The 18370-nt window shown below is 42.3% G+C and overlaps 1 protein-coding gene across 1 annotated transcript in view; it reads left to right on the top strand.

The window, feature by feature from the left end:
* s100p (S100 calcium binding protein P) overlaps positions 1–18370 on the top strand; it is a 29602-nt gene that overhangs the window by 7587 nt on the left and 3645 nt on the right. The window contains exons 2-3 of the mRNA XM_020499181.2: positions 15724–15843; positions 16444–16614. Coding sequence (XP_020354770.1) covers positions 15791–15843; positions 16444–16614 — 224 coding nt within the window. The 5' untranslated portion in view covers positions 15724–15790. The remainder of the gene's footprint in view (positions 1–15723; positions 15844–16443; positions 16615–18370) is intronic.

Genomic DNA, 18370 nt, shown 5'->3' with positions numbered 1-18370 from the left:
TTTTATTTAATGAGTCTGACGCGAAGGATATAATGTTGCTCCCAGACAAGGCCCAAATCCCTGTCATTCACATGAAGAAAATAAGGAAATACGGGGGGAAAAGATCGGGGTGCCTTGTGAGAATTAGTCGGCGAGTGGGTAACCTGCTTCTACCATCTGTTCTATTAGCCAACGTACTGGATGAGCGCCATTTGAGACTATCCTACCAACGGGACATTAACAACTGTAATATCTTACGTTTCACTGAGTCGTGGCTAAATGACGACTCGGATAATATACAGTTGGCTGAGTTTTCCATGCATCGGCCGGACAGAACAGCTACGTCTGGTAAGACGAGGGGTGGAGGTGTGTGTCTATTTGTCAATAACAGCTGGTGCGTGATGTCTGGTGCGCAATATTTTCGTAGCCGTCTATTTACCACCACAAACCGATGCTTGCACTAAGATCGCACTCAACGAGCTGTATAAGGCCATAAGCAAACAAGAAAATGCTCATCCAGAAGCGGCTTTCCTAGTGGCCAGGGACTTTAATGCAGGCAAACTTAAATCCCTTTACCTAATATCTACCAGCATGTCACATGTGCAGCCAGAGGGAAAACAACTCTTGACCACCTTTCCTCCACACAAAGAGACCGGTACAAAGTTCTAGAGACTGGTACAAAGCTCTCCCTCGCCCTCCATTTGGAAAATCTGACCATAATTCTATCCTCCCGATTCCTGCTTACAAACAAAAGCTAAAGCAGGAAGTACCAGTGACTCGCTCAATACGGAAGTGGTCAGATGGCGTAGATGCTACGCTACAGGAATATTTTTCTAGCACAGACTGGAATATGTTCCGGGATTTATCCGATGGCATTGAGGAGTACACCACCTCAGTCACCGGCTTCATCAATAAGTGCATCGACAACGTCGTCCCCACAGTGACCATACGTACATTTCCCAACCAGAAGCATGGATTACAGGCAACATTCGCACCGAACTAAAGGCTAGAGCTGCCGCTTTCAAGGAGCAGGCCACTAATTCGGACACTTGCAAGAAATCCCACTATGCCCTCAGACGAACCATCAAACAGGCAAAGCGTCAATACAAGACTAAGATTGAATCCTACTACCCCCCGGCTCTGACGCTCGTCGGATGTGGTAGGTCTTGCAAACTATTACAGACTACAAAGGGAAACTCAGCTGCAAGCCTACCAGATGGGCTAAATGCCTTTTATACTCGCTTCAAGGCAAGCAACACTGAACCATGCATGACTCTCTTTTCTGTATACATCAATGATGTTGCTCTTGCTGTTGGTGATTCTCTGATCCACCTCTACGCAGACGACACCATTCTGTATACTTCTGGCCCCTCCTTGGACACTGTGTTAACTAACCTCCAGACGAGCTTCAATGCCATACAACTCTCCCTCCGTGGCCTTCAACTGCTCTTAAACGCAAGTAAAACTAAGTGCATGCTATTCAATCGATCACTGCCCTCACCTGCTCGCCCGTCCAGCATCACTACTCTGGACGGCTCTGACTTAGAATACGTGGACAACTATAGATACCTGGGTGTCTGGTTAGACTGTAAACTCTTCTTCCAGACTCACATTAAGCATCTCCAATCCAAAATTAAATCTGCTGCCATGAGTGAAGGACCATCCTACCGATCGTAAAACTGACCATCCTACCGATCCTCGACTTCGGTGATGTCATCTATAAAATAGCCTCCAACACTCTACTCAACAAACTGGATGCAGTCTATCACAGTGCCATCCGTTTTGTCACCAAAGCCCCATACACTACCCACCATTGCGACCTGTAAGCTCTCGTTGACTGGCCCTCGCTTCATACTCGTCGCCAAACCCACTGGCTACAGGTTATCTACAAGTCTCTGCTAGGTAAAGCCCCACCTTATCTCAGCTCACTGATCACCATAGCAGCACCCACTCATAGCACGCGCTCCAGCAGGTATATCTCACTGGTCACCCCCAAAGCCAATTCCTCCTTTGGTCGTCTTTCCTTCCAGTTTTCTGCTGCCCATGACTGGAACGAATTGCAAAAATCTCTGAAGCTGGAGACTCACATCTCCCTCACTAGCTTTAAGCACAAGCTGTCAGAGCAGCTTACAGATCACTGCACCTGTACATATCCCATCTATCTACCTACCTCATCCCCATACTGGTATCTATTTATTTATTTATTTTGCTCCTTTGCACCCCAGTATCTCTACCTGCACATTCATCTTCTGCCGATCTACCATTCCAGTGTTTAATTGCTATATTGTAATTACTTTGCCACCATGGCCTATTTATTTCCTTAACTTACCTCATTTGCACTCACTGTATATAGACTTTTTGTTTTATTTTGTTCTACTGTATTATTGACTGTATGTTTTGTTTATTCCATGTGTAACTCTGTGTTGTGTAACTCATGTGTCGAATTGCTATGCTTTATCTTGGCCAGGTCGCCAGTTGCAAATGAGAACTTGTTCTCAACTTGCCTACCTGGTTAAATAAAGGTGAAATAAAAAATAAATAAATGAGAGCACCAGCTATTTCAGACAACTGTATGATCATGCTCTCCAAAGCCAATGTGAGCAAGACCTTTAAACAGGTCAACATTCACAAGGCCATGGGGCCAGACGGATTACAAGGACGTATACTCAGAGGATGCGTGGAACAACTGGCAAGTGGCTTCACTAACATTTTCAACCTCTTCCTGACCGAGTCTGTAATACCTACATTTTTCAAGTAGACCACCATAGTCCCTGTGCCCAAGAAAGCGAAGGTAACCTGCCTAAATGACAACTGCTCCGTAGCACTCACTTCGTTAGCCATGAGGTGCTTTGAAAGGCTGGTCATGACTCACATTAACACCATCAACCAGGAAACCCTAGACCAACTCCAATTCGTATACCGCCCCAACGGATCCACAGGTGACACAATCTCAATCGCACTCCACACTATGTGAGAATGCTGTTCATTGACTACAGATCAGCATTCAACACCATAGTGCCCAAAGCTCATCACTAAGCTAAGGACTCTAGGACTAAACACCTCCCTCTGCAACTGGATCTGGTGATGTAATGGACCGTGTTGAGAGTTTCAAGTACCAATACACTATCATCAATCAATCAAATGTATTTATAAAGCCCTTTTTACAACAGCCAATGTCACAATGTGCTATATAGAAACCCAGCCTAAAACCCCAAACAGCAAGCAATGCAGATGTAGAAGCATGGTGGCTAGGAAACACTCCCTATAAAGGCCAGAACCTAGGAAGAAACCTAGAAAGGAACCAGGTTTTGAGGGGTGCCCAGTCCTCTTCTGGCTGTGCCGGGTGGAGATTATAACAGAACATGGCCAAGATGTTCAAACGTTCATAGATGACCAGCAGGGTCAGACAATAATAATCACAGTGGCTGTAGAGGGCGCAACAGGTCAGCACCTCAGGAGTAAATGTCAGTTGGCTTTTCATAGCCGATCATTCCGAGTTAGAGACAGCAGGTGCGGTAGAGAGAGAGTCCTAAAAAGCAGGTCCGGGACAAGGTTGCACGCCCAGTGAACAGGTCAGGGTTCTATAGCCGCAGGCAGAACAGTTGAAACTGGAGCAGCAGCATGACCAGGTGGACTGGGGACAGCAAGGTGTCATCAGGCCAGGTAATTGTGAGGCATGGTCCTAGGGCTCAGGTCCTCCGAGAGAAGAGAGAAAGAGAGAGAAGGAGAAAGGGAGAGAAAAAGAGAGATCAAGAATTAGAGGGAGCACAGGACACCGGAAAAGACAGGAGAAATACTCCAGATATAACAGACTGATCCTAGCCTATATTGCAGCATAACTACTGGAGGCTGAGACAGGAGGGTTTGGAAGCCACTGTGGCCCTGTCTGACAATACCACAGGACAGGGACAAACAGGCAGGATATAACCCCACCTGTGCCAAAGCACAGCCTCCACACCACTAGAGGGATATCTTCAACCACCAACCTACTACCCTGAGACAAGGCAGAGTATAGCCAATGAAGATCTCCTCCTCGGCACAAACCCGAGGGGGGCGCCATCCCGGACAGGAAGATCACATCAGTGACTCAACCCACACAAGTGACACACCGCTCCTAGGAACGACATGGAAGAGCACAAGTAAGCCAGTGACTCAGCCCCCGTTATATGGTTAGAGGCAGAGAATCCCAGTGGAGAGAGGGGAACCAGCCAGGCAGATACAGCAAGGACGGTTTGTCGCTCTAGTGCCTTTCCGTTCACCTTCACACCCCGGGGCCAGACTACACTCAATCAGAGGACCTACTGAAGAGATGAGTCTTCAATAAAGACTTAAAGGTCAAGACTGAGTCTGCGTCTCTCACATGGATAGGCAGACCATTCCATAAAAATGGAGCTCTATAGGAGAAAGCCCTGCCTCCAGCTGTTTGCTTACAAATTCTAGGGACAGTAAGGAGGCCTGCGTCTTGTGACCGTAGCGTACGTGTAGGTATGTACAGCAGGACCAAATCAGAAAGATAGGTAGGAGCAAGCCCATGTAATGCTTTGTAGGTTAGCAGTAAAACCTTGAAATCAACCCTAGCATTAACAGGAAGCCAGTGTAGAGAGGCTAGCACTGGAGTAATATGATCAAATTTTGGGGTTCTAGTCAAGATTCTAGCAGCCGTGTTCAGCACTAACTGAAGTTTATTTAGTTCTTTATCCGGGTAGCCGGAAAGTAGAGGATTGCAGTAGTCTAACCTAGAAGTGACAAAAGCATGGATACATTTTTCTGCATCATTTTTGGACAGAAAGTTTCAGATTTTTGCAATGTTACAAAGATAGAAAAAAGCTGTCCTTGAGTTTTTCATATTTTGATACTTCATCAAAAGAGAGATCAAGGTCCAGACTAATGCTGAGGTCCTTCACAGTTGTTTTTTAGATGACTGTAAAACCATCAAGATTATTTGTTAGATTTATTAACTTTAAAAAAAAACTTTACTAGGCAAGTCAGTTAAGAACAAATTCTTATTTTCAATGACAGCCTAGGAACAGGGGGTTAACTGCCTGTTACAGGGGCAGAATGACAGATTTGTACCATGTCAACTCAGGGATTTGAACTTGCAACCTTCCAGTTACTAGTCCAACACTCTAACCACTAGGCTAACCTGCCGCCCCAGAAGATCTCTTTGTTTCTTGGGACCTAGAACTAGTATCTCTTTTTTGTCAGAGTTTAAAAGTTTAAAAAATGCCGCCATCTACTTCCTTATGTCTGAAACACAGGCTTACAGAGAGGGCAATTTTGTGGCTTCACCATGTTTAATCAAAATGTACAGCTGTGTATCGTCCGCATAGCAGTGAAAGTTAACATTATATTTCCGAATGACATCACCAAGAGATAAAATATATAGTGAAAACAATAATGGTGATAAAACGGAACCTTGAGGAACCTGTGGATGGTCAGAAGTCAAACCATCCACAGAGACAAACTGATATTTTTCCGACAGATAAGATCTAAACCAGGCCAGAACTTGTCAGTGTAAACCAATCTGGATTTCCGATTTCTCCAAAAGAATGTGGTGATCGATGGTATCAAAAGCAGCACTAAGGTCTAGGAGCAAGAGGACAGATGCAGAGCCTTGGTCTGACGCCATTAAAAGGTCATCTTCCACCTTCGCGAGTGAAGTCTCTATGCTATGATGGGGTCTAAAACCAGACTGACGCATTTCGTATAAATTGTTTGTCTTCAGGAAGGCAGTGAGTTGCTGCGCAACATCTTTTTCAACATTTTTTGAGAGGAATGGGAGATTCGATATAGGCCAATAGTTTTTCATATTTTCTGGGTCAAGGTTTAGCTTTTTCAAGAGAGGCTATTATTACTTCCACATTTAGTGAGTTTGGTACACATCCAGTGGTAGGGAGCGATTTATTATGTTCAACATAGGAGGGCCAAGCACAGGGAGTAGCTCTTTCAGTAGTTTAGTTGGAATAGGGTCCAGTATGCAGCTTGAAGGTTTAGAGACCAAGACTATTTTCATCAATGTGTCAAGAGATATAGTATAAAAAACTTGAGTGTCCCCTTGATCCTAGGTCCTGGCAGTGTTGTGCAGACTCAAGACAACGGAGGTTTGGAGAAATACGCAGATTTAAAGAGGAGTCCGTCATTTGCTTTCTAATGATCATGATCTTTTTCGTCAAGAAGTTCATGAATTTATCACTGCTGAAGTGAAAGCCATCCTCTTTTGGGGAATGCTGATTTTTAGTTAGCTTTAAGACAGTATCAAAAATAGATGTTGTATTGTTCTTATTCTCCTCAATTAAGTTGGAAAAATAGGATGAACGTGCAGTAGTGAGGGCTCTTCGATACTGCACGGTACTGTCTTTCCAAACGAGTTGGAAGACTTCCAGTTTGGTGTAACGCCATTTCCGTTCCAATTCTCTGGAAGCTTGCTTCAGGGCTTGGGTATTATCTGTATACCAGGGAGCTAGTTTCTCATGACAAATGATATTTGTTTTTAGGGGTGGGACTGCATCTAGGGTATTACGAAAGGTTAAATTTAGTTCCTCAGTTAGGTGGTTAACCGATTTTTGTACTCTGACGTCCTTGGGTAGGTGGAGGGAGTCTGGAAGGGCATCTAGGAATCTTTGGCTTGTCTGAGAATTTATAGCACTGCTTTTGATGATCCTTGGTTGGGGTCTGAGCAGGTTATTTGTTGCGATTGCAAACATAATAAAATTGTGGTCCGATAGTCCAGGATTATGAGGAAAATCATTAAGATTAAGAAAAATTAGGTCCAGGGTATGACTGTGGCAGTGAGTAGATCCGGAGACATGTATGACAAAACCAACTGAGTCGATGATGGCTCCGAAAGCCTTTTGGAGTGGGTGTGTGGACTTTTCCATGTGAATATTAAAGTCACCAAAAATTTGAATATTATCTGCCATGACTACAAGATCCGATAGGAATTCAGGGAACTCAGTAAGGAACGCTGTATACGGCCCAGGAGGCCTGTAAACAGTAGCTATAAAAAGTTATTGAGTAGGCTGCATAGATTTCATGACTAGAAGCTCAAAAGACAAAATCGCAGCCATTTTGTTTTGTAAATTGAAATTTGCCATCGTAAATGTTAGCAACACCTCTGCCTTTGTGGGATGCGCGGGGGATACAGTCACTAGTGTAACTAGGAGAGGCTTCATTTAACACAGTAAATTCATCAGGCTTAAGCCATGTTTAAATCAGGCCAATCACATGAAGATTATGATCAGGGATTAGTTAATTGACTATAACTGTCTTGGAAGTGAGGGATCTAACATTAAGTAGCCCTATTTTGAGATGTGAGATATTAAAATCTCTTTCAATAATGACAGGAATGGAGGTCTTTATTCCAGTGAGATTGCTAAGGCTAACACCGCCATGTTTAGTTTTGCCCAACCTAGATTGAGGCACAGACACAGTCTCTATGGGGATAGCTGTCACGTTCTGACCATAGTTCTTTTGTGTTTTCCTTGTTTTAGTGTTGGTCAGGACGTGAGCTGGGTGGGCATTCCATGTTTTGTGTGTCTAGGTTGTTTTTCTGTGTCCGGCCTAGTATGGTTCTCAATCAGAAGCAGGTGTCGTTAGTTGTAGGCTGGGTTTCACTGTGTTTTTGTGGGTGATTGTTTCCGTGTCTGTGTTTTACACCACACGGTACTGTTTTCGGTTTTCGTTATTCACGCTACGTTTATTGTTTTGTCTGGAGTGTTCAGTTTATGTGTTCAGTTTATGCGCATCCCACAAAGGCAGAGGTGTTGCTTAAATTTACAATGGCCAGCAGCATACCACCCTGCATACCACTGCTGGCTTGCTTCTGAAGCTCAGCAGGGTTGGTCCTGGTCAGTTCCTGGATGGGAGACCAGATGCTGCTGGAAGTGGTGTTGGAGGGCCAGTACGAGGCACTCTTTCCTCTGGTCTAAAAAATATCCCAATGCCCCAGGGCAGTGATTGGGGACACTGCCGTCTTGCTGTCTTTTGGATGGGACGTTAAACGGGTGTCCTAACTCTCTGAGGTCATTAAAGATCCCATGGCACTTATCGTAAGAGTAGGGGTGTTAACCCCGGTGTCCTGGCTAAATTCCCAATTTGGCCCTCAAACCATCATGGTCACCTAATAATCCCCAGTTTACAATTGGCTCATTAATCCCCTGTAACTATTCCCCAGGTCGTTGCTGTAAATGAGAACATGTTCTCAGTCAACTTACCTGGTAAAATAACAAAACATTTTTTTTTTTTTATAAATACCATGGACACTTACCACGCCGCATATTGGTCCTCCGATCCTTCTCGCCTCTCCTCTTCAGACGAAGAGGAGGAAAACCATTACAATAGCTGAGCTGATTACACTGACTATGCTAGTGGCAGACTCCACTAAGCTAGCAGGGTGGTCCAAACACACCAAGAAAGTCGTCAAGAGGGCACGACAACACCTTTTCCCCCTCAGGAGACTGAAAGGATTTGGCATGGGTCCCGAGATCCTCAAAAAGTTCTACTGCTGCACATTCGAGAGCATCCTGATCGGTTGCATCACCGCCTGGTATGACAACTGCTTGGCATCCGACCGTAAGACGCTACAGAGGGTAGTGCTACTCGCTGTTTATGGTCTATTCATAGTCACTTTACCCTCCCTACACTGTACACATTGACTCGGTACCGGTACCCCCTGTATATAGCCTCATTATTGTTATTTAATTGTGTTACTTTTTTACATTTTAGTTTTCATTTCTTACTTAAGTTAATTTAGTAAATATTTTCTTAACTCCATTTTCTTAAAATTGCATTGATGGTTAAGGGCTTGTAAGTAAGCATTTCATGGTAAGGTCTACTACACCTGTAGTATTCGACACGTGACAAATAAAATTCCATTTGATTTGAATTACTTCTTGTCGCATACTGTAAGTCCTCATGTCATGCTATTAGGTTATGTTTAATTAATGTCTTACAGATTTGTCTCTAATGGAGAATGATTGATATCAAAATAACAGAAGGAATAGAAGGATCGTTTGAAGATGCCTCAGAGCAAAAAACACACAATTACAATCATCATCACAAGAAGTAAAAATATGCCCTAATGTACAGACCACAGATAGTACAGAACCTGCCTTTCAAACACACCCCCTCACACAATACTTTGAACTTGACAAACTGGTTATCTGAGAGGGAAAATCCCATACTGGATTCAAGCCATTAGGAAAAATGTCAACATTGAGAGAGTAATCTCTTAGTTCAAACTGGCCCCTCGTGCAATAACAGGCAAGCAGACCTACTGTAGTTTAGGTGGACCCAGGGTAATGCTTATTAATATTTAAGCATTGTGGATTTATTTTTATTCGTGAGCACATTAAAGTCTCTCTTTGGGGAAGTTAATGCTTAATTAGAGGCATTTTGCAGATGCAATGCCTTGGCCAAGCTGGAAAGAACTGCAAGGTGACATGGGGCTTTTAGAAATGAAAAAAAAAAATTCTAAATGCCGAAGGATGAGAGAGAGGGCATGGAGAAACCTCCCTCAATTTCCCAGAAAACAGCTTTATTGAAAGCCATAAAACATTCTCAGGGATCCCCATGTTCGGTTCTTTTGCTTAAATGGTACAAGTCTGGCCGTTGATACACTTTAAATTCACTGCATGACTCATGCACTTTGGAGGCACTTTGAGTTCTGCTGAGGACACTATGGGAGATATGTTTAAGTCTCCAATATTAGCTAAAGAAAAGTCCAAAAGGGACATTTGTTGGTGTTGTACAGAAGACATGTCTGGGAGATCTTCTTTCTTAGTAACAATTTAGTACCTTACTGTGATTGTTTTTAATTAAAATGGTCAAAAATAAACAAATATTGTTTCTTAGCAAGAGAAACTTCTCAAGCTATAATTTTGCTAGGACTGTCTGGGAGTGGTTGAGTGGGAAGGGGGAAATTGAAAACTATCTGTTATTGGCAGAAAAGTTTAGAACTCTGTTTCTTATTGGTCTATTAACCGATGTCACTGGGCAGGCCAAAACTCCATCCCACCACAACAGATATGAATTTCAGGCGGTCTTTTCAAACAGCTCTCACACTGAAAGAACATTATCATCATTTTCACAATTTCACAGTATTATTCCAACCTCAGTATGGAAATATATATAAAACACAGAAAAATCATATTTGACTGTACTGTGCCTTTAAGGTGTTAATTTAAGGACAAATCTGAAAGTCACTGTGTGAGGCATAATGGTGTCCAGGGAGTGTTGTTCAGAAAGCTCTGGAGGAGTTTCACCCAGCTGATCTTTCTGAATGAACAACATGGTTTTTCCACCTGATCTTAAGGCTTAACAATGGCTAGTATGGCTAGTATGTGCCTGCATGTCAGCACCATCCGCTGTCTTAAAGCACTGTCCTGTTTTAGTGTGACACCCCCCTGAGTCATTGATGGTGGGCTCTGGCTGATGCCTCCTGGTAGGCCTCTTAAATCAGGGTTGTAAAACACACCTTGGTCATGTGTGTGGTGACACCTGTGTTTCCCTATGTGTACCAGACAGCAGACCTGTTGGGTGCTCTTGTTCACTCTGCAGCCATCAGCCTCCCCAGATGACCAGCGGTGGATAAAGTTTCCATAATTAAATTCTAATTAGGGTAATAGACCTGAAAAAATGCTCCCATTAAAATATAATTATAATTGCCTGATGATGACAGTAAATGAATACATGCAGACAGGACTAGGTTTGTTTCATTATTGTGTAAAACTAGTGAAGAGAGCATGACGCACCACAAGCATGTAAAGTAAACGTAGTACTAGTGTCACAGCTTCTTTCAATTGATCATTCTCTGTAGAACACATTAAAAAAGCTGCTTCCCATATTGCATACGTGCACAGACAGACTATAGTGAGACAGACAAGATAATGAGCAAGCACATTCCAATGAAGCCCCCTAGTGTAATTTATCTGTCATATTACCCAGAATCCTGAATTTTCTGTCACTATTTCATGACACGAGGCACAGACTCAAGATAAAGCAACAGTCTGTGATTTCTCACAATCATCTACAGTGTAATTGGTCTACTGTGAACAGAGATGGAGCTATTTCACAGTAGCCAGAAATAATGTCAGCGTCTAAGAAGTGAAAGCACAAATAAATAATAGGTTACAATATCGCTTTATCTCTATGTTTTAATCTCATCAACAATGCTGTCCTATGTTTACCTTCCATCATGTCATTAGTTCTATAATTTCATGCAAGATTAGGCATGTAATTATGTGTTAAATATGAGAGGTGAGCAGATCACAGGGTTAATGAAGTCAGCTTTGCTAATGGGAAACTATGGACACAGCTAATCATGCTGCTGAAATACTAGGAGGCAACAGGTTGCCCCTTTAAAACAGGATGCATTGTTTTCTACATTTGCTCTGACTCAACAGCAGGTATATAACTTGCCTTGTGGGTACACATTGTCAATGTGTATGTTGGTCTCATGTAACTAACCCCTCTTAATGAACAATCCTCCTTTTATAAAGACAGAGGTCATATGCAGGACTGTCCCAAACACACTGCTAGAACCTCCTATGTGCCACATCTGTGGGCCTTTGTGACATCCAGCACATAGTTAGTTGATGATAGTGCAATAATCTGTTCTCATTTCAATGTGTCAGTGTTCCAGAAGGCAGTATTATCACGTTTCTTGGCTAAAGACACAGTGACACAAAGGTACGCCCCCTGAATCTGCTCCCAGGCATCCCCTGATGAGTGTGTGAAGCCATCTAAATAATGTTTATTTAGAGAGAACCCTATTGAATGTAGAGACTGTAAGGTGACATGTACTGCTTGGTTTGAAAGTTAACAAACCATGAGCATTCCCAAGGTTTGATAAACATGCAATGTCTCTCGATTTCATATTTATATCGAATTCTCATGAAATAAATTACCTCTATTTAAATTTGTTGAATCGTAACAGTCAAAACAACTGATTGATATTGAACATTTGGTCTGGTACAACAAATATGTTTACAATCCACAGTAAAAACTGCACCAATAATCCAGATGTCGCTAGTACTTTGCAGATGGTTAGAATGCAGGGTGAGGCGTTGTATTTTCTACAAGGTGACTGGAAGGCCAAAGTTCCAGCTTAGCAACCATGCTTTTGTGTAATTGGTATTTCCATCGAAAAGGACTCATGAGCACCAACATGTGAAGTTCATAGGAGCCTATCAAATTGGGTGTCAAATGAAAGCTGAGAATCTATGTGTTGGGGAAATGAAGGCATAGATACATGTTTCAACCATTTTCCATCCCAAAAAATGTGACATGAGTAAAGACTTTGATTTGTGGATAAACAGATGGAAAAGAGGTATTATAAACACCTACCAGAAAGTCTTAAACAGTATCAGAAATACATCAAAACACAATCATGTTGACATAAAGACCTTTGCCAACTATTATCAACACTTCTATTTAGTTTTGGATCATTTTTTTTTACCTCTGTACATTTACGAAAGATTGCCTTTATCTTTATGATAGTTTCAAATGTCTCTCTCTCAGGAGGAGTGAGGATAATGAAAGTTCACAGACATAAGAAGCAATGGTAGACCCCAATTAGTTATAGTGATTTTACTGATATCAAATTTGTTTATAAATTAAGTAATTAAAACTCGTAATTCCGTTACCAACAAAATATGTAATGGAATTACTACAATTGAATTGGCTACAAAACCACAGTTGGGTCGACCGCTAGTGTCCTCCCTTCTACTGGCATACTGTTATGTTTAGCTGATAACTGTTTTCTTTCTGTTTGTTGTCTGGTGTTCAAACCAAGAGTCTGGACAACCCCTCTCTCTCTCTCTCGCTCTGCCTTTCTCTTTCACTTTCCATTTACTGTAACCAGCATCCTCACCCACTGAGCACCGACCGACACCGGACGTCCACGGACGTTGAAAAGTAGTTAAAATTTGGTCAGTCCACCCTGGCCTTGATGTTAACATACCCAGACGGACCAGCCTGGACCAAATCTGGACCTTTCATAGATGCATATTTCACAAGTTTGGATAGCACAGTACAATAGAGTACAGTGAGTAGACGACAGTAGAGTACAATACAGTATAATACAGCACAATACAGTACAGTGAGTAGAGCACAATAGAGTACAGTCTAAGGCAATACAGTAGTAGAGTATAATACAGTACAATACAGCACAGAAAAGTAGAGAATAGTACAGTACTCTACTGTACTGAACTCTACTCTGATGTGCTGTATTGTACTGCACTGTTGTCTGTCATATTATAATAGATACAGTAGATCTAGCTGGTCTGTCATATTATAATAGAGACAATTTGTGAAACATGAAGAGAATGACATTCATATCTATAATTATTCATATCCATAGGGCGGAAGGTAGACTGGGGGTTAGAAGCATTGGGCCAGTAACCGAAAGGTTGCTGGAGGAAATCCCCTAGCCGACAAGCTAAAAATCTGTCATTCTGCCCTTGAGCAAGACAATTAACCCGAATTGCTCCAGGTTTGCCGTAGATAATGGCTAATCCCATGGCTGTGACCCCATTCTCCGAGGGAGTCTTGAGGGGAGTAGAACATGCAAAAAATACATTTCCATTTCACACCATTTCAGTACAGGTTACCCACTTGTACATACAGTGAAACAAGACTATATAAGCACCCCCTAAAGATTTATTATGCATTTCTGTGTAGTACAGATCAGAGACCCATTATATAATTCTGATACCCTAATTCCATTACCGGATGTAAATCCACTTCACCTACTGTAGTTCAATAACCTTTTTTTTTAAAAATTTTTACTCAAGGCGCCATGTCATACACCCCATTCTTTCTTCCGACATCTCTGAATCTCACTCAATTCAGAGCAGATATTTAAACAGAGTTTTTGGAATAAGTGTTTGCATAAAAACCTGAGGGAGATTTTACTGTAATTCTGTTACTAAAGTTTGCTTCTGCATAGTTCTTCCATTAAATTCGTTTTTGTACATTTTCTGTGGAAATTGTTAAGTATTTCTTGTGCATAGAGTTCTATGGTTTGTTCAACTTTGAAATCAATAGTTTGTTTGGCATTCATTTTAAAGTGAAAAGTGAAAAAACTGAGTCAAACGTAATTCCTTTACTGTGGATTTGGCCTAATCTGTAATAAAAGCCCCAGCAGTTACAGCCTACATCCTTTTGAGTCCCCATTTGTTAAATGGTTTATCATCATGTATAAATAGTGCAGATTGCTTTATAGTTTACACATTCTGTAAATGTAAGAGTTCTGAGCCAGACAGATGAAGGCGAGAGAGGCGGTGAAAATCTAGCTGTAAGCTCTACAAGGACTTTAGCCCAACCAGCAGGAATCTACACTGTCAATCACCAGTAAAACCTGTCCACTCTTGAGTTAGATCTACCACGTCTGTCTCTGCAGATGTCTGCTCTACTATTTTATAGACATTGGCGATTCTCCCGCAACGTGGCCAAAAAAGGTATCTCAGATTGTTCTGGCAATAGCTTACTTTTAAACATATGCTTTGGAACAATATACTCTTGAAACACGTACATTATTCACATTTCATGCACAAAGGGACTCCATCCTTATTGACATCCACCACATTCTCCAGCAGTCTCAGTCCACACTTATTTAATATGGCTTATTAAAACCCCCCTCTTCATTGTGAAAATTCACACAACATTGAATTCCCCTGACACGGTGTGGAAGCAGGGTCGTCGCACATGTCAACAAATAACCCAGCCACGGCAGCACACCTCTGGCAAATACAATTACACGCATCTGAAAACAGAATGCATCACTTTGCATTGGCACATGAACTGTTATCTCTCCTAAAAATGCAGCCAGAGATCCCATGTGTGTGTACATGCGTGCTTTGACAGACCCAGAGGACTATGGAGGGGTTAATGAAATATTTACCACAGAGTCTTATCCCATGCCTTTAAGTTACAAGACACACACACACACACACACACACAATTATTTTTTAACCTTATCTACATAATGAGTGGATGTTTGTGTATTCTTTTAAATCTCCTAATCTAAGGCAACCAAAAGGGGCTGGGCAATCTTATTACTTTCCTTACTATGCCGAGCAGTTAGACATTTTCCCTGAAAACACCAGTGCAACTACGTTGCTAGGGGGCTCTCCATCAAGGACAATCAACAGAGGGAAGTTGGGGAGGAGGCACAGGGTAGGGCGGCTTTGAATGCCTCTTGCCTCTTACTGCTGAATAGTCGGAAGGGATCAATGCTGTTGCAGGTCCTCTCTGCCTGGAAACCTCATCATTATTCCACCAGCCTGCCGCTGTAGCTCGGACTATGAATAGTCAATAACAAATGAACAGGCAGGAAATGAAGTGCCAGACGAGTGGGCTTGACGCACACAGGGAGGCGTGTGTGCCATGAACGCTATGCGTGTGCCTCAGGTGCATAAGTGCTGCTGCTGCTCCCGCTCCAACTCTCCACCTCTGTGAACTCCAGCTCTTCAAACAGTCCAAGGATTATTTCTACCTTCACTTATCCCAGTGGGACGGTGATTATCCCAGTGGATGGCGGTGGCTCTGAACTCTGTGGGAAAGTGGCTTTTCCTTTCTGCAGAAGTTGAATGGAATTGATTTAGTCCTTCAGTGAGAAAACTCTTGTCACTTGGCTGTGGGGTGTCCTGACCAGGCTCTGTGGGGGTGGTACTGTCAGGACAGGCGTGTGGAGACTGAGGGGCATATGGGTCACTGAGTGTGTGTGTGTCTGTCCTTTGGAAGGTGGTCTCAGCAACCCTGTGTGGCGCCCTCTGTGAGTGGTGGCGGGCACAGAGTGTCCTCAGGGAGGATGTTTCTCTGGACAGGAAGTAAAGGAGCTCAGGGATCAGGAGGTGAGAGAAGGTACGGTACCCTTAATATTTTACACAACACAAAGCATCATGGGAACAATGTATGATGCACAAGTGAAAAGTTTATATTTTTGAAAGTCAAATAACAGACAAAACTTAACTTGTGCACTCAGCTTTCAGCAACAATAATTGTGTATAAAAGGGAAAAGCTAGTCAGTTTGTATTTGTAAAAACAGAATGTGCTTTCTCGTACAAAAGATCTAAGGGAAAATAACTATTACCATACTAGCCTCCAGACATCTCATTATCTATAGGTCTACCAGTCATCAGTATTATTAGCTATGACATTTAGACTATTCACATTATTCATGAGGGAAAATGTATCACATGATCAAAGTGAAAAATGTGGAAGATAATTGATTGAAAGCGTTACATGTTCATGCCTAAGAGAAGAGTTAAATACATACCCATAAAGGGCTATTGATTATGCATTGATATGGCTAATGCCATTTGATGAAGCCAGATGGCCGCATGACACATTCCCAGTAAATGTTAAAAGAGCTTTTAGGGGTGGAATTACTTGTCACTGTGTGTTTACAATTCTGTAATCACTAACTTGGTGTGGGTGTGTGTGTTGTAATGCATGTGTCAGGACTATTTATCAGAAGGTTCGGGAGTATGATGTGCTAGACAAGAGGAAGACAGTGACAGCACTGAAGGCTGGGGAGGACAGAGCTATTCTCCTCGGACTCAGCATGATCCTTTTCTCTGTGATGATGTACTTTGTGCTGGGCATCACCATGGTGCGCTCCTACTCGGACAGGTAATGTGCGCTCACTCACCTAGTCACTCACAACGTCCTGATGTTTGTTTTTCCTTTTGTATCGGCTGTTAGATGCTCATCATATGCCATCATGTGTATTATACTTTTGCTATAAGGATAATGGCTCATATGCCATCTGAACTGTTACTGAACCACACCACTTAGCCGAACTGTGTTAATGTCAGTCAGGCTGTGTTGTAAAGTGCATGGGAATCTTCATAATCCCCCTATATTAGCCCCTCCCCAGGAGCTAAAACTCGGGAGCTAAAACTGTGTATTCCAAATATTGTTGATATGAGCCATGACCAGCCTTTCAAAGCATTTCATGGCTACAGATGTGAGTTATTTGGGGAGATAGTCATTTAGACAGGTTACCTTGGCATTCTTGGGCACAGGGACTATGGTGGTCTGCTTGAAACACGTAGGTATTACAGACTGGGTCAGGGAGAGGTTGATAATGTCAGTGAAGCCACTTGCCAGCTGCTCAGCACATGCTCTGAGTACGCGTCCTGACAATCAATCTGGCCCTGCGGCCTTGTGAATGTTAACCACATCAGCTACGGAGAGCATGATCACACAGTCCTATGGAGCAGCTGGTGCTCTCGTGCATGGTTCAGTGTTGCTAGCCTTGAAGCAAGCATAGAAGGCATTTAGCTCATCTGGTAGGCTCGCGTCACTGGACAGCTTGCGGCTGGGTTTCCCTTTGTAATCCGTAATAGTTTGCAAGCCCTGCCACATCCGACGAGCGGCAGATCTATTGTAGTAAGATTTGATCTTAGTCCTTTATTGACGTTTTGCTCTATGGTTCGTTGGAGGGCGTAGCAAGATTTCGTATAAGTGTCCAGATTAGTGTCCCGCTCTCAAGTGAAAATTAAGTCATTCAAAATAGATGACATAGATATTCAAAAGGGACGCACGCTGCTGGATTACTAAGATCCATTTCCAAATATCCGTACATACACTATAAAGCATACTGGGCTATTCAAAAGGTTAAGAGACTTTGGAATTCAGCTAAATATAATCACTATAATCTGATATCTGCTAGTGTGGTCAATAATTTCTCCCCTTTCTACTATTCAACTGATTCACAGTCTGCTTCACATCGTGCAGTCCCAACTTCCTACAAAATTCCCCCCTTTTCTTTAAATCCAATGTTATTCATTGTGTTGTTGGATACAGTTGTTGTTGATGTTGAACTAATCTTGTGTGGCATCCAAACACCAATATTTGGAAAGGCACCTGGGTAGAGCTACAGTTGAAGTCAGAAGTTTACACACACTTAGGTTGTAGTCATTAAAACTTGTTTTTCAACCACTCCACAAATGTCTTGTTAACAAACTATAGTTTTGGTAAGTCGGTTAGGATTTGTGCATGACACAAGTAATTTCTCCAACAATTGTTTACAGACATATTATTTCACTTATAATTCACTGTATCACAATTCCAGTGGGTCAGAAGTTAACATATACTAAGTTGACTGTGCCTTTAAACAGCTTGGTAAATTATGTCATGGCTTTAGAACCTTCTGATAAGCTAATTGACATAATTTGAGCTAATTGGAGGTGTACCTGTGGATGTATTTCAAGGCCTACCTTCAAACACAGTGCCTCTTTGCTTGACATCATGGGAAAATCAAAAGAAATCAGCCAAGACCTCAGAAAAAAAATGTATACCTCCACAAGTCTGGTTCATCCTTGGGAGCAATTTCCAAATTCCTGAAGGTGCCACATTCATCTGTACAAACAAGTATAAACAC

Source organism: Oncorhynchus kisutch, linkage group LG13 (assembly GCF_002021735.2).
Source record: "Oncorhynchus kisutch isolate 150728-3 linkage group LG13, Okis_V2, whole genome shotgun sequence".
NCBI lineage: Eukaryota > Metazoa > Chordata > Actinopteri > Salmoniformes > Salmonidae > Oncorhynchus > Oncorhynchus kisutch.
This window is presented reverse-complemented; position numbering and strand designations above follow the sequence as displayed.